General features: G+C 37.9%; 1 protein-coding gene across 1 annotated transcript; it reads right to left on the bottom strand.

Moving 5' to 3' along the window:
* Positions 1-782: 782 nt before the first annotated feature.
* Positions 783-13,162, bottom strand: irs2a (insulin receptor substrate 2a). The gene is made up of 2 exons (XM_082163595.1): positions 8,966-13,162; positions 783-3,016 (listed from the first exon to the last, which is right to left on the bottom strand). Exons 1-2 carry the CDS (start codon positions 12,069-12,071, stop codon positions 3,012-3,014), a joined length of 3,111 nt encoding a protein of 1,036 aa, XP_082019721.1. The 5' UTR covers positions 12,072-13,162; the 3' UTR covers positions 783-3,011.
* Positions 13,163-16,681: the final 3,519 nt, after the last annotated feature.

The raw sequence follows: 16,681 nt of genomic DNA, 5'->3' as shown, positions 1-16,681 counted from the left end.
TTTTTCTGTATTCCCAATATCATTTTGTATCCTGTTAATTTTTTTTCAAAATCTCTTTAACAAAATACAGTTTCTGTATTAGTATGCTTTGTATTTTTGGTTGGTTTGACTAAAATAGTTTGTTTGATGAATTTACAGAACATACCAAGTTGTTTAATACATTTACAAAAATGACAAATTATTTCTAAACTGAAACCCTCATGCAAGCAGCCTGCCAATCTCACATTTATTTCCAACCTTTTAGGGTCCATCGTGTTAACTTTTCTACCATAAATAATCAAGCTATGATTAATAAAGTGCTGCATATTCCTGAAAGTCGAGTACCCCAGAAATACTTCCATAAATCACAACACTTGAATAACTGTTTATTTAACTTAAAGAACTCAAAAAGGTACTCCGTTAGGAATGATCCAGATACTGTATAACGTAAAGTGAAAAGGAAGGATGTATTGCTCTATTTGCTTCCTGCATGTGGATCTGGACTGTACCTCACAGTCTAGCACATGGAATATATTGATTCATTAGCATCCTGTTATATCAATTTGAGCCTGGGAATTATGATATGAACAGGAAAACACTTGCTTTTGTCCTGCTCATTCAACAGGAAGTAATCTGTCCACTTGTTTATGAATGAACTGTGTGTTCCTTCCTCTATTACCCTCAAGCTTAGGAACACAGTGTCAGTAAAGAGGTGGGAATTATTTCAAAATATGTATGTTTATATAACAAGTTTGCATCACTAGGTGTTCTAGGTTTTGTAGAAAGGATATAAGAAACAAAAAAAACAATAAAACATTTTATTTTCCTTAAATAACAATATTTATTATTTGTATTATTGCATGTGACTCTTTTGCAACACAAACAAAAGCAATATTTATCTAGAATATTTTAAATGATCTCTTAACAGCATGACAATAAACAGTATGTGATATTTGTACAATGGAAGACTGCTTGTTCAATTAAACCTGGCAAATATTGAAAATATATTAACCCTTTGATACATACAAACAATATATATATTTTTTATACTTAGACTCAAGATCTTCAAGAACACTGTTGAATATATATATATAGAGATTTGTTTCATAAAGAAAAATAAAACAAGTTTTAAAAGTTGGCAGAATGAAAATGTACAAAACAGCATAAATTCAATATCTCTGCAAAATCTTTTAACAAATATATTAACATAATATTTATACATTTGGTTCCACTTTGTAAACTAATCTGATTAGTAAGAATTGCATATACAAAGGGTGAATGAATGCTAGAAGCAAGACCTTCTTAAGAATCAAGAAGAATGAGTACCATTACCTCAAGAAATTACATCATAAAGTAGCATTGTGCCATGTGTCACTCTTATTTAGGACTTTAAACATAAAATAGCATCAACACGTCTATATCAGTGCTATACATGTGTTTTTAGATAAGGGATTTATTAAGTTTTGAACAAATCACATTTCAGAAATGCAATGCGTAGTATCTTGCATTTTTTATTTGCTTAGCAGTTTGTGTAGGAGAAGTATCTTAAATGTCATGAAAATGTTAAGCTGGTCACATTTTTGTATTTAGCCTAGTTCACAACATTCAGGGAAAAGCAGAGAATGGCTAAAATTACTCCTGTTGTGATAATTTTTTCTGCCCCACTAATCTGTTCACTCATACTGTCTAAGTGGGTTTTGTGCTCTACATTCAGATGCGTCATGTGCTACAATCTAGTTGAATGAGACATCACTGCGATATTATCAACACAGAGCCAATGTGAGCATATTAAGACAGTCTTAACTGTGGTCAAGTAGTGATGCACAGAAAGGAACAGAAATGATCGTCCAAATTCTGGACCCACACATCTAAAAAACTGAAAGTGCTCATTTGAAATAAGCCTTAGTCTGGAAAAACTATCAATTCTGTTAATAATATTTTTTAAGTGATTAACTTCCATTTTACTCTTTCTGCTTTAGCCAAAGGTGGTGTCTTATGGCATTTTCTGTGGTCAAAATTCCTGTGCATCGATACCATCTAGTAGTGCATGCTATTTCTACGCAAATGGGAAATAGTCACTGTTACCATATATTATATTACTGTTAAATGCAATTCTTGAGGCAGAGGAACATGGAATGGCCATGTTTTATGCAACAACGTGAGAAAATGAATCTGAGGAAACGTAGGATTTAAAGGTTGACCATATTTGGTCATAAATATAATATGTACTAATAATGTTTAGATATTAATTATTATTTGCAATAACCACCTCTGATTATGTGGTAAGACACTCTGAATATCAAAAGTGGACCATTATATAGCAACTTACTATGTTTTTATTTAATAAACTAAATATCTAGAAAAATAGAGTGTATTCAGTAAATATCACGTTTTGATATTTTCTCATTGTTTAGGTCCAGATAAGTAGTCGCAATTTTGCGGACAGAGAGTAAGGCTTTGGATTGGTCATGTGAGAACATTCAATTTGAGGAAAAAATAAGTAGGAATTCTTTATCTCTTCTAAATTACATACATCAGTACAAGTCTTTTCCTAAGAAAGGACTTGTGGAAATCTTTTAGTCATTTAAAATGACTAAAATACCACAATTGTAGCTATTCATGGGATGGGGCAATAAGAACCTTACAGTTGTTTATGTCAGGTAAATGAAGATTACATATTTCAGGGTAAACTATATTCCAATTATTGTTCTGCATTTAAAAAAAAAAAAGTGTTCACATCAAAAACATTTAAAAGTTCAAACATACAAGTGAAGTGGCATGTATGTTTCGTGACTCTTGTTACCAACAGAGCAGCAGCTTTGTAGATCCTGAAAAATGGTGCAGGAGTAGCATGTTAAAGTGGCCTCACTAGAATAATCACAACCCAGCCGTCGGACGTTCAGCTTTAGGATGAGTTGCAAAGGTCACAGTTAATTTACAGCAGCATAGTCCAGACCAGACCAGTCCAGTCTAGTTACTGGTTGAGCTTCCACTTTCCCTCAGTACCAGGAGGAATAACCTCTGCTTCTTGCTCAATCTGAAAGTAAGGGGGAGAAAAAAAGAGAAGATATCTTTAAAGCTCCATTTGAAACAAAAATGTATAACCACAAGCAACAATGAGAATGAAAAATTGTTGAGAAAAACTGTAGCTGCACTGTAGTAGAACTCCTGACGTCAAATTATCTTGAACGTTATCCAGCAGCCTTTTACAAGTCAATTTTTTATGAACAAATAAACCCATTAAAAAAATTGGTTAGAGCAATTAGAGCCAAAACACTATTAAAACCCGAAGGTACTCACAACAAAGATCTTATTCTTTCTTCGCTCAGTACAAAATACCTTTTGATACTTGTGTTTTCTAAAATAAAACAAGTGCATACAAAGAAAAAAAAGACTTCTCATATTTTATTTGGATGGCATTTTATTATTAAATGTACCTCCTTTTTATGACATTTTTTAGTGACAGTTCCAGACCAGCATGAGTGATTAACCCATGATGCACAGTCATATTTAAACCTCTCTCAGATAAGCGAGGGAAAGGGTATCATGTCAGGAGGGATGGAGCTAGCAGCAGTCTTAACCATCTACTGTCCACAGATGGGCTAATCCTGATATAATTCCCTGATAATCTCATTGGAATTATAGTCACAGACCAAAGAAATGGAGGAAATCTCAGGGTCTTTCTTTGCTAGGTCTTGGGTGATCCTGAAGAGTATGAATTTGCTTCAAGATAATGTGGAGTGAGACCATATAGTCAAGGATAGAGATGTGGAATCTGTTAAAAAGACTATAAGACTAAATTCCCATATTGCCAGACTTGTTAAAAAGTTAATGAAATAAAGTCATAAACCACACTTGTAATTGAAAGTAACTGTGAGGTCATGATGAAACTTTGTCAATGCAGCAGGGTTGTGCACCATTGAACATTTAATTGAGAATTATTTTTATATTCCAGTTCAATTCCTGAATTTAAACTTAATTTGAATAAAAATTTTAGTAAACAGTATAAATAATTGCAATTTGAAGTCGAATGTAAGGCATTGACAAAGCATTGTCTGTGGGTATACTCATGTGATTGCCTGAAATAACAATAGTTAAAGCTTAAAACCTCGGTTAACCTTGGTTAATTTAATCCTGGGTAATTTACACAAATTCCAATATGTTTCAGGGTCAATGAGCAGCAAGGATGCAAAGCTACAACTGCCAAAAGGCTCAGGCTCGCATGCAACTAGATGAATTGGATGGTGACCCTCCCTTTTTTATTCAGCTGATGAGATTTAGGGTTTGCGTGATGACGGTACCAACAACCATGTCTGCAGCCTATAATGCAGTTTGTAATGCTGAAAGCTCTAGGCAGCAGTGAGTGATGCTTGGAACCGGGTAATAGTCACGCAATGCTGATTTAATGCACGCATGACATAGCATCTCTGCTAGCTTGCGCATCACTGGATAGAGATGTCACAGCACCTCCAACTGTGGAATAAGTGAGCAACTGAGTCCTCTAAGAAAGAGTCTAAGCTGTGGATTTAATAACGGGTTAAAAAAACTTCCACTGTCTGCGATGAGTTAAAATCCAGGCCTATAATCGTCAGAGACCCAAAAACAAATGAGGCTGTGCAAAATCATCCTGGAAAAGCTGTGACGTCTACATGAGGACATGGTTGTTGTGAACCTGCATGAATGACTGTCTATGTCTGAGTCAATGCTCCTTTTATCCGCCTCAAAACAAGCCGCTGAACAATGTCTAATCCCCCACTCTCCCCTAAGAGTAATCTCCTCTTGCTCCTGGCTAAATGTGGGTAACACTGACAGTGTTGACATGGCTATCTCAGGCGGGAACATCCCGGCCTAGTTTAGCCAGCTCTGTAGTGGTGGAGAATCTGAGAGAACTGCTTGGGTTAACAATTTTTGTTGCTTAAATCTCAGCGTGGTTAAAGTTAGAGCTCAGATTAGAGTTGCAAAGTCTAGGGAGCTGACATTAAGCACTCCCTAATAAAAAAACCCAAAGAAATGTCTGGCCAAATATTCAGTTTAGACTCACACAACTAATCAATAGATTGAAAAACCCCTCTTCACTGACAGACAGCATTTAAAGAAAGAAAGAAATCACAAAAGAAGTGAACAGAAAGAGTAGGCATTCTAGCCTTCAGTGTAATACATGCTTTATCATTCATGATAAATAAAAATTAAATACTTTCTATGGTAATTGACCGGTGTTTACGTTGTTGTGGTATGAAGATGTGAAGTTGTAATTAAGTAGTTTCTTCAAGTAGCTAAATGTGGGAGGAGAAAGTAACAACAACATACAGTGAAATAGTAAGAAATTATTCTATAAACAGACACCAGGAATGTGAGGGAGAGAGAAAGAGCTTCAAAGACAGAGCTTCTAGCTTCAAAAGAGAAGTGGAATAGTAACTAAATTCTCTGAAAATGCACACTCACTGTCCTTGTGCTAAAGTTACACAAAAATATTTGAGTGCATGCGTGATCTATTCTGCTGTTCATACACATTCACAGTCAGCCAGAAATAAACTGTACCATTTCACACCTTAAAATGAGTGATGCATCGAAATTTCAGCAACCAAAAATATTCAGTGAAACAGTAAAAAAAAATATTATTAGGCAGAAATTGTTTTTGAGGGACAAAATCATTGACCGAAACAGTGATATTCAATTAGCACTTCTCGGATGACACATTTTGACTGTGGCTGAGTTTCGTTTACACAATGTAGATAAAGTACAAGAGGTAAACATTTCAGCAGGGTGGACGCACTTCACCGTGATCAAAAATGATGCCAGAGTAGCAATATAATTTATCAGTATATATCAGCATATCAGTAGTAACATAATGTATAATTTATCACCTGAGAAAAAGACACCCAGAATAGCATAAAGTGCTATTTTAGTTTTAGTGTTCCTGTAAAACCTAAAAAAAAAAAAATGTTTGTCTGAATTAAAAAAAATTAAATTCATATTTTCTTTTCTCTCTGCAAACTGCTGTCGATCTTTATCTTTCTATCACCGTTTCTCTAGCTCTTCATTCCCCCACCCCCCGCCCTGCTCTGCTCTGGCTGAAGGGACAAGCACTAGCCACTGTCCTGGGGCAGAAGCAGATGGCCTGCTGTCATTAGTGTATTGTCTGTGCTGCTGCCATGCCTGATAACAGACCTGCAGTGAGTGGAGCGGCAGGTGCACACACACACACACACACACACACACACACACACACACACACACACACACACACACACACAGCCCCACACCCTTCCCTGTTCAGCCATCTGCCACACGCAAATGCATACAAACTCCTAAAGGAGTATGATTCCAGAGAGAAAGACAGTTTCAGTAACTGAAAGTTCTGAAAAGTTTCAATAACACTTTACTTGTATGTAGAATGTCTAAATGTATACAAGTCTCCTTTAGCAAAATATATATTGTATAACATGGTGTTAATTGAAGGACGTACAAAGTCACCCAACTCATCAATATGTTCATAAAACCACAAGAGCAGTAAGAGACGTGTTAAGCTACAAATTCATCAAAGAGACATTCTACATTTAATCTTCAACGTTAACAAATAGCCTAACTACAAAACAATCGAATCAGGGAGCAAAAGGTAATGACATTGACCTTGTTTACATGCTTGTAATTTTAAATTAAGGTCCATATTCTGGTTAAGTATTTATTCTGAAAAAGATGTTTACATGCTCCATAGCAATTGGAATATGGAATATGGAGTAAACAGAATATTCGGAATAAACAAGCACTGTACATGTTCTTTTCCTGCTAATTCTTTTGTGGAACTTTTCTTTTGTATTCTTTCCATTTATTTCCATTCGCATTTAGTAATTCTGCCCAGTAATGTGCTTGTAAATAAGGCAACATAATAAACCAATTTCTTGAATTGGAGGAGCCTATTTACCAAGCAAATCTCACTGCGATCCCTAGCAAAAAATCTCCTGTGCTCAAGTACATTTTTACTGATAAATCCAACAGAGAATCAAAACACTACCAGTAAACAAATGTGATACCATGACTATATCATGGTACTGCCACAGCAGGCTGCTTTTTTTGACAGGTAATTTTGAGAAATGAGGCACCTGCACTGCTTCATTATGTGGTTTCTCTTTCTGCAACTAAGATACCAATTTTTAACTAATACGCTATGTTTTCACCAGAGCTGTTTAATTTGTTCTACATAAAAAACAAACAAATAACTGCATCAGAGTTAAAGGACAAACAAAAATTAAAGCATCATAATTTTGACAGCCTCTGGCATTCTATGATTTAAAACACATCAAAACAAGTTCTTGTCAACACATTGTATGCTGTTATGTGGCCTGGCAGTGAGTAGGGACCAAAACAAGTGAGTTCGCCTCTCCCAGCAACCTTTACCCAGTCATGCATTCCAAGCGTGAAACATCATAATTACCTGACAACGACCCCACAAACAACCACCTGGCTTGTTTTTCCTCCTGACTGAAGCACATGACTTAAGCCTCCATCAGGCCCTCCCTCTTCTGCTCAGCTGACCCGTGTACATGGCTGCACATGTTCATTTCAGAGACACAATGCAAACTAGCTCTTACCCCCCCCTCCTGCCCACTCTTTTCTCAAGGCTCAGTACTCAAGACAAGAAAGAGTTAAACTCACTGTGCTGTCCACTATCCATCCTCCGCCTGATGTTTACACTGCAGGCTGCCTGCAATGAAAACTACCCGCCATGAACAGCCATTTAACCACTGGGGATAATTTTGGCCCACAACACTGCCTCCAATTGAGGCGTTATGGAAATATGGGAGTACCAGACGATGTGCAGTACGTGCACATTCAATCTTCTGTGTGCTATGCAAAAACAGTGCACAGGAAAAATCCTTAGGCACGGTACTTTCTTAAGAGCAGCATATTGTTACGGCTTGTGACCGCAGTTTAATCTCACAAACACCCGCATGATATGATTCAAGTAGGCAAATGAACATGCACTTTTGCAGGAAATATCTCATGTGTGAGGAATATTTGACATGGGAATCCTTCTTAACCTTAGGTGTCTGTTAATGGGGAATTTTTTATTTTTTTATAATAATAATTTGGCTTCATGTTTGACCGAATAGAGTGAACAGGGCATAACAAAATTAAGGGAAAGGTCGACCAGGCAATACGTTTTATAGAACGAAAACACTGCTGAGCACGTGAGCCAAATGAGCCTTTCGCATTCCTCGGTGCTTCATGATCCATCCTCTGAGAACAGATCTATTTAATAGCTCCGTTATACACAAGCCTACAACCCTTAAAACAATGTTTAAGCACTAACGCACTTCGGTCTGTAAAAAGCCAGCTTTGATCGAGTTTGGGGTAAATAAACAAGCGTGCGCGCACCGCTCAATACTGCAGCGTCATAGTGCCTGCGCAGTTGGGTTGTTTACCGCGCGCGGGCACTCACACAGTCACGTCTCTCATGCTTCAAATTTCTCTAGAATTCCTCTGAATGAAAACACCTTATCAATGCCATAAACGCCGCATATACTGAGACAAATAGTCAGAGGTGCAAACCTCTAAATATTTTCAGTCACATATTATTATTTCGTTCAGCAATAATGTTTTGTTTAATTACTTTAAGTAGCCCAACGTTACTGTGTGCATATAATTTCGATACAGTTGTGTCTTATATATCCTATAATATGCACATTTCCAGTTATAATAAACACACACAAAAAAAACTAATGTTATGCTAATAGACTATAGAGAGAGTTGCAAATTAAATGCTTTTTAATTATTGCAGTATATATATAGGCTATATATATATAGTCTATTAGAATAACATGTGTTTTGTGTTTATTATAACTGTAAATGTTATAATATATATATATATATATACGTTATATGTACATAGTTGCAAATTAAATGCTACTTACATATTGCAGAATATAAATATTTATGCTAGTCATCTTTTTGAATCATAACAGCCAATCACATCATCTGAACTCACCTTGTACAGTGGTTGCAGTCTCTTTGAATCCCAGACACACATATGGAGTTGCATGTAATCCATTTATTCCTGCTTTACAGCAACCACCAGTCTTGAAGCCCATAAGGTTTTCACAATTGCCCATCTCTTGTTTCTCCATGAGGTTTAAGGCAATGTAGTTAAGTCCATTCTGATAACCAGCTGAAGTCTCTCGGCACATGGGAGACCCGTACTCCTCATCAGAACCTTCACTGCTTCGGACAGAGACATTCTCTACTGAGGCAGAGCTGTGTCGCTTAACATTATGTGCAAAGGAAGGAAAGACAGGTGCAACTGTGGTGGTGGATGAAAAAGTCTCAGAGCTGTGCCGTCTCCGGCCCTGAGGGTCTGCCCGGATCACCTTCGCTCCTCCATTTGGGTCTACAGAGGAGGCAGCCAACAATAATGCACCAATTCCTTTTGACACCCCCTGGTCGCTCAGGTCCAGCCTTTGAACCCTGCTAGTGGGGCTGACTGAAGCACTCTCATCATTCTCAGACAGGAATGGAGGTGAGATGTGACCATTGTTGAAACTCATCTCAGTGTAATTGTCTTTACCTGTGCCAGATGGGCATGGTGAGTTTCTCCGTTCATTGAGGAAATAAGCACCCTCATCAGGTGGGCATGGGCATTCAGCCAGCTCTGGCATTCCATTCAGGGGACTGTTGAGCGCTTCCCTCAGTTTATGAGAGTGTAAATTCTGATTGAGGTTCATGTAGTCTGAGAGGGGGGATCCCTGGCCGAGGTTGGACAGTGAGCCCTGGCTTTCCACAGAAACCATAGAGGGAGAAGAGTACTGTGTAGCAGCAGCAAAGTCTATGTTAATGTACTCACCAGGGCTTTTAGGCTCACAAGGGAGAGGATGTTCAGTCATGCTGGGAAGCATCCTCAGAGTGTCTAAAGATAACCTATTGGGCCTGTTGACTCTTGCTCTCTGTGCCATGCCGTCAGGGCGACGGAGAGGTGGCAGGGCAGAAACCCTGTTGGCCTCTTCTGCTGGATTTTGGCTCTGTGGACTCATCAAAACATACTGGTCATCCTCTGCCTGTTTAGGTGCCTGGTGCTTGTTAAAGCGAATACTTAGAGATGGGGAGGATCGTTGTGTTGTTTCACATTGACCCAGGAAATAATCTGGCGGTGTGGGCGAGACATATGTGTCAGCCGGCGACATATTCATGTATTCTCCATTCACTGCTTTCCCATCAGAGCTCTCCAGTGAAAACTTGGATCCAGACCACATCTTCATGTACCCGCTATCCTCTAGCGATCCACTGCTGGGTGAGTTAGTAGTGCAGCCACTGCCTGTTGGCTGAGGATGTGACCTCGGGTTAATGATCTGCTTGGGTGCTGAAACACTCATGGGACTCATGAGCATGTAGTGGTCATTTTTGGCACACTGAGGTGCCATGCCTGGCGTCATGGGCATGTAGCCGTCATCACCCACATTACTGTTAGAGCCAATATCAATTTTCCCATAATCATCTGGGTATGAGACCTTAGGAGATGCAGAATTTGTTATCCTGTTCGCAGCCCTCATCAGCATGTATTCATCAAGTGACGCTGAGGATAGCTGGGAGTGTGCTACCTGTTGCCGCGGGGTTGTCAGAGAATACGTCCTCTTCCTGTATATATCCATGTCAAATATGTCTCTGCTAGTTGGACACATCTTGTTCTGGGAGTTGGATGGCCTGTCCATCACCATATAACCATGGGGCTCACTGGCTTCTCTTGAAGGTGGTGTGCTGGAGAGAGAAGAAGGTGTGTCACTCCTGTTTGCTAGGTTGTACCTCACATCCCCTGGGCTAGAACTGTAATCGTCACACGAGAGGAAGCCAGTATCATTAGGTGACCCAGAAACAGAACCACTGCAGCTGGAGGGTCTATATACTGTGGATGAGATGGAACCATTCATACTGATTGAGGACAAACTTAATGGGCTTACAGCAGATGGGGGCGAGTGGGACATTGTTGTTGACACGGACCTGCTGTGATGAAGCAGTGATGGTTCTGATGTCCGGCAGCCCACCGAGACAGTATTAGATCTGCTCATGTGGTTCCGGCCGACAGCTGTCGGGCTTCCATTCTCAGATATTGATATGGAGACCGGCCTGGTCATGGTACCTTCCCCTTCACTCGCTGTCCGTATTCGACAAGAAGAAAATTTGGTGACAGGAGATGTGGCTGCTGTACTGTCCGTCCTTGACCTCCTCACCAACCCTGTCTGACTAGGGGGTAAATTGTTCAAGTTCCGCCGAGTGGGTACAGATATGGGATTTGATCCTGATGACTGGCTTTTGCTGCGTGGTCTGAACTCTGACAGCTCTTTCATAGCTTCTAAAATGGTCTCATGTATATTTTGTGCCACCACAGAATCATCTGCTTGCATCCACAGCTCTCCAGGTCCAGTAGAGGCAGATCTGCCCACCTCAATGAAGAAAAAGCTATCAGAGTGCCCACATCTGCGTATATTCATCAACTGCAGGGTCACAGATGCCACCTCCGAGTTAAGTTTCACAAAGCTAATTGTCCGACTTGATAAGCACAGTCTGTAAACTCCAGTGATATTTCTGCTCTGCCCAATTCCCTTTGCTTTAAGATTAACTTGCCATACCTCTTTATACGCAGCATTCACCGGTGTAATCATGCCGTAATTTCCATCGTCGAAGCCCACCAAAGATGATGCCGAACTAGAAACGGAGCTGTCACACATTTTCCCCTTACTTAATAAATCAGATAAATCTCCGTGCCAACTCTCCTGCTCTTGCTCATTCTCTGCAGCAACAGCAAAATACTCGTCCTTGGTATAGAGGGCTATCAAATACCTGTGTTTCGCGTCAGCGCGCTTGTTTATGCTCAGACAAGAGTCGAGAAAAATTACTCTTTTGGCCGCGGACTTGTTTTTCCATTTCTTTTCATTCTCGTAGTACTCCAGCCGCGCAGGGAGTCCGTCACTCTGATCTTTCAAAACAAAATAGCGCCGATGTCCGTGCTTTTGCTTCTTGAGGTATCCACATTTTCTGATGTTGTTTGAATGAAAGTTGTTGTCATTTGGTAACGAGGATCCCGCTTTAATAGGCGGACTTGCCATACTTGCGTTTACAATTTATTTACTGAAGTTTATAGAACTTGTTATCCACCCGCAGTAAAAAGAGATTTAACGTTAACTTAAATATCCGAGAACTGGATATTTCGGCGCTGTTTCACCATGCGATGTCTTCTTGTTCACAGCAAATAACTCTTCGCTCAGAATGACTGAGCTTAAGAAAAACAACAACATGTGACGTTACACACAGCCCATCTTGGGTCAGTGGGAGAGAAAAAAAACAGTCATATAAGGCGGCGCGATCTTTAGGAGGCGTGCCTGCCAAGCCAACGAATGGGGTTGCTCATTGGATTCATTGGTCAGGCGAAATGATTGACGGTTCTTTGACAAATCCGTGACGTGTTATAGGCAAATCCCCCTTCATACAAGCTGTTCTCCCCTCCTCATAAAACAAACAGCGCTGTGTGGATGACAAATCTATCTACTGTACGCACTTCAGTGATGCAGAGACGTAGGTTAGCTGTAAAAAAAAAAAAAAAAAGGTGTTTTTATGTCGCATATCAACTAGTTTTGAATGTAAGCAAAATATATCGGCATGTTACTAACTTAAACCTACAGACTCCAAACACATTCGATACAGGCTTTAAACATCACCATGCGATGACAGAAACCGCAGAAGATCCTTAGCTATTTCTGAATTATAATTTAGTCAGACTCAATGTTCATTTAAAATGTGTCAGACAGTGAAAAAACGTACTTGAGGGATTAAGAAAACGCATGTAATTTATTAATATCGACGCATGGAGTCCATTTTAACTTGTAAACAAGCGTGAAGTCGTAGTGCGCGTGCTGCGTGTTACATAACGCATATGATGGTCTATTTTTACACACTCGGGTGTCCCTGTCCAGCAACAGTGCCTTCGAATTAGCGTTACACATACCATAACATAAAGTAAATAGAGATTTTAGTTAAATGAATGTCGACTATGAAACTTGCGTCCGTCGTGCCACCCATGGATTTTCTGCGTGGAATTATTTGAAGCCATCGAAAAGGTGCATGGTTTGTTAAATAGAATCCTCTTGGTTTTAATATTAGAGACTTAGCGAGACTAGGCACTTTCTGGAATGGTAGAATTTAATCTGTTTGTTCCAGAAGAAATTTAACTGGGCAGCACGTAGAAGTAAAAACACGCCACCTCATGGTCATTTGTAACAACGCAAGAATATAAATATCATGCATTGAACTCAATGCATCATGGTTTATAGGCAGTTCAAGTTTAAAACTGACCTTTGCATTTTGTGAGATTATGCAAGCATTGCTGTGAGACCAACAAATTTGTAGCCATAGCTACAAGCCTATAAACCACAGACAAATGTTTGCGTGGTCTTAATATTTCTACTCTAAGTTGAACATGAACACCTTTACCAACTTCTTTAGTTTGGTTATATTAGTAACTGCATTTCATAAATAATCGAATGAGCATTTAAAATACCATAACTAAAGTTTCCCAGGAAATGCGTGTCACATCAAAGACCACTCAGATATATTTAATAAATGCCTTGCTATACCTGTTGCATAACACTTTTCTGAATAGCCTAGTTCTTCCTTGACAAGAATGAGTAGCCGATTTGTTCTTTGCAACTGCTTCTGATTGTTTCCCCTTACAAAGATGCAGCCTAAATCAGGTCATAAAATAAAAGCAGCACAACACTTCAGTCTGTGGATTTTGTATTATTATTGGATGTGTGTGTAATCCAGGGATGCAAGGTTATTTGTCAAATATGGCATTGAATTTATGATACAATGGTACAATAATACAATACAATGGTACAACTCATTACAGTACCCGTTTATCCAGCAGAACCCGGTAGGAGTAAGAGTGGCTCTGTAATTGGTTTTATAATCTGTCCCTTAAAGAAGATTATGGTATTCAAACAGCATGGCTGATCTACCTTGGGAAGATTTGTGGCCTTTATACCCCAATTCTGAAATGAGCAGCTGTCTATTGTTAATACTCTCTGTCACACACACATGCAAACAATGATTAAATAAGCTTCAGACGAATGATTGCTGTCATGTTGCATTTTCCTCAGATTCTGTTGTTCTGTTGTTTGTTGATCTGATGTGTTTGCATCACCAGTAGCATGTGTTTTGAGGCATTAGCAGTAGTCTTCTCTAATCAGTAGTCTTCCAACTCTAATCTTACACAACAATGAAATGAAGTAAATGAAGCCCATTGATCAATCCACAACAAGTCTACTTAAGCAAGACTGCAGGTGTGACAGGGTGAGCTGATGTGGGGCCAAGAAATTGGAAACATTTATTTAAAAAAAACACACAAAAAAACAGTATAACAACATGGATATTTGTATTTGCATGGTCCTACTTATACTGACATGTATTTTAAATAGCTGCATGAATATTGCAAATAAATTCTATAAATACTATTACTTTTTTCAATTAACAAATTAGATTTACATATTAAATATATTAAAGAGGAAATTTTATATTAACAATTCATTTGTAACAATAACCTGGGGTGTTGTAATCTAAATCCAACAGTTATTTTAGGAAACATTTATTTTAAGAATTTTTTTTGTTTTTTTTTTTGACTTTTTGGGAAATGCATTAGGGATTGTTCTGTTACTCATTACTATTTACCTACAGTTGTGGTCAGAATTATTGGCACCCCTGGTATATGATCAAAGATGGCTGTAAAAATAAATTAAAAAAATGTGCAAAAATGTAACCTTTCATTGAAGTAAAATATTTGAAAGTGGGGTGGAAATTACATGAATAAATGAATAGATTTTTTTATGAGTAAAATATCTCTGAAGTATATTCCCATTAATATTTACATTTTGTAGCACACCAGGGTGACCAGGAACATGAAATTGTCCAGCTATGACTTCTTGTTTCACATGAGTATAAATATGAGGAAACACAAAGGCCAAATTCCCTTAATTCTCCATCACAATAAAACCAAAGAATATAGTTCTGATGTGCAGCAAAAGATTGTTGAGCTTCACAAAATAGAAAGTGGCTGTAAGAAAATAGCTAAAGCATTGAACATTCCCATTTCCACCATCAGGGCAATAATTAAGAAGTTCCAATCAACTAAAGATGTTACGAATCTGCCAGTTGTTAGCTGAATACATTAATAAATAAAAATTGACATTGAACATGATATAGATGTAATGAAGACCAAGTTCCAGTGAAATATCTTCACAATCCCCTATGTCTTTACGTCCTTCATTATGTGTGTATTCTGAGTGGCAGTTTCTCGATGATGAGGTTATGGTACGTGACAGCATAAAAAAATTAAAAAAAAAGAGTTTAGAGTTACATTGTGTCTCTTCCTTTTGATTATGTAAAAACAATTAGGTTCATGAAGGTCAAAATTAGCAAAAATGGACAGTATGAGCCCCTTACCGTGTTAAAAGGAAAAAGTAGTAAAGTCATGGGATATCTTTAATGTCTGTATAGTGTAGTTGTACAGCTGAGCTCCAGAAAATCAGTAATAAAGGAGGCTTTGCAGGTTACAGATTTGAAAAACAAAAAGGCGGGAATAAAGAACCCTAAACTCTAACACAAAGAACCATTTCAGCATATAAGGGTTCTTCAGGATAATACGGTTCTAAAATGAACTGTTACTACGTATAAAGAACCTTTAAAGATATTTTTAGAGCGGTTATCTTGGCAAGAGGAGGTTGCAAAAAGTATTTAAATAATGATGGCCAATGTGTTTTGGAGAAAAGCATTTTCATAATGTGATTTACCCCCCACTTTCAATTATTTTACTTCAGTGAAAGGTTAGATTTGTGCTATTTTTTTAATGATAGATCAAAAGGATAAACAATGCAGATTTATTTTTACAGCCATCTTTGATCATTTTACCAGGGGTGCCAATAACCACAACTGTTAATGTAATTTTTATATTTAGCCTGAATATCATGCCTACTAAGACCTCTCAAACAACATAATTTAAATAGCAGCAGTAGTGATCCACAAATATATTTTTAAAAATATATTCAATTCAAATTATTTAAATATGATTGAATAAAGTAGAATCATTTATTATTGGTTTGTTTAAGTTAAATCATGATAATTGATTAGAAACATCAGGTATAAATAGAAAAACATCGTAACTGGGGATTGGGTGGATTAGGTATAATACAATGTTTTGCTTGCTTTACTTTACATGTTGATGATATGAATTTTAAAGACATTTTATTACAACTGTAGTGGATCCCTTTAAATGTATTGCTGCATAATATTGAGCATGTAATAACACATAACAAAACTCTTGTTCTCTTTTTTGTGAAGCAAATTTGAATTCAGATTTTAAAAATATCCCATAAAATTTAAGAACAAGTATATATATAAACAGCAAACCATACTCACACACTAAAATTTCCTTTTACGGAATTATCCAAAGTATCCTCCTGGTCATTTATGTTGTGCAAAGGTGATTCCTCCTCCTCGAATTTGTTTACGGTCTGCTAATTAGGTTAATTATCCAAGCATAGATTATGGACCTACCAAAGACAGATTAGGGTGCTGGATGTGTTTCTAATCCAAGATTTGTTGTATTTGCCTTTGAGATAATAGTTTGGAGACCAAAAGTTTGTAGTACACCTTGACAGTACATCCT

This window comes from Leuciscus leuciscus (assembly GCF_965113295.1).
Source record: "Leuciscus leuciscus genome assembly, chromosome: 3".
In the NCBI taxonomy this organism is placed as follows: domain Eukaryota; kingdom Metazoa; phylum Chordata; class Actinopteri; order Cypriniformes; family Leuciscidae; genus Leuciscus; species Leuciscus leuciscus.
The sequence above is the reverse complement of the archived record's forward strand: the minus strand, read 5'-3'. Positions and strand labels throughout refer to the sequence as shown.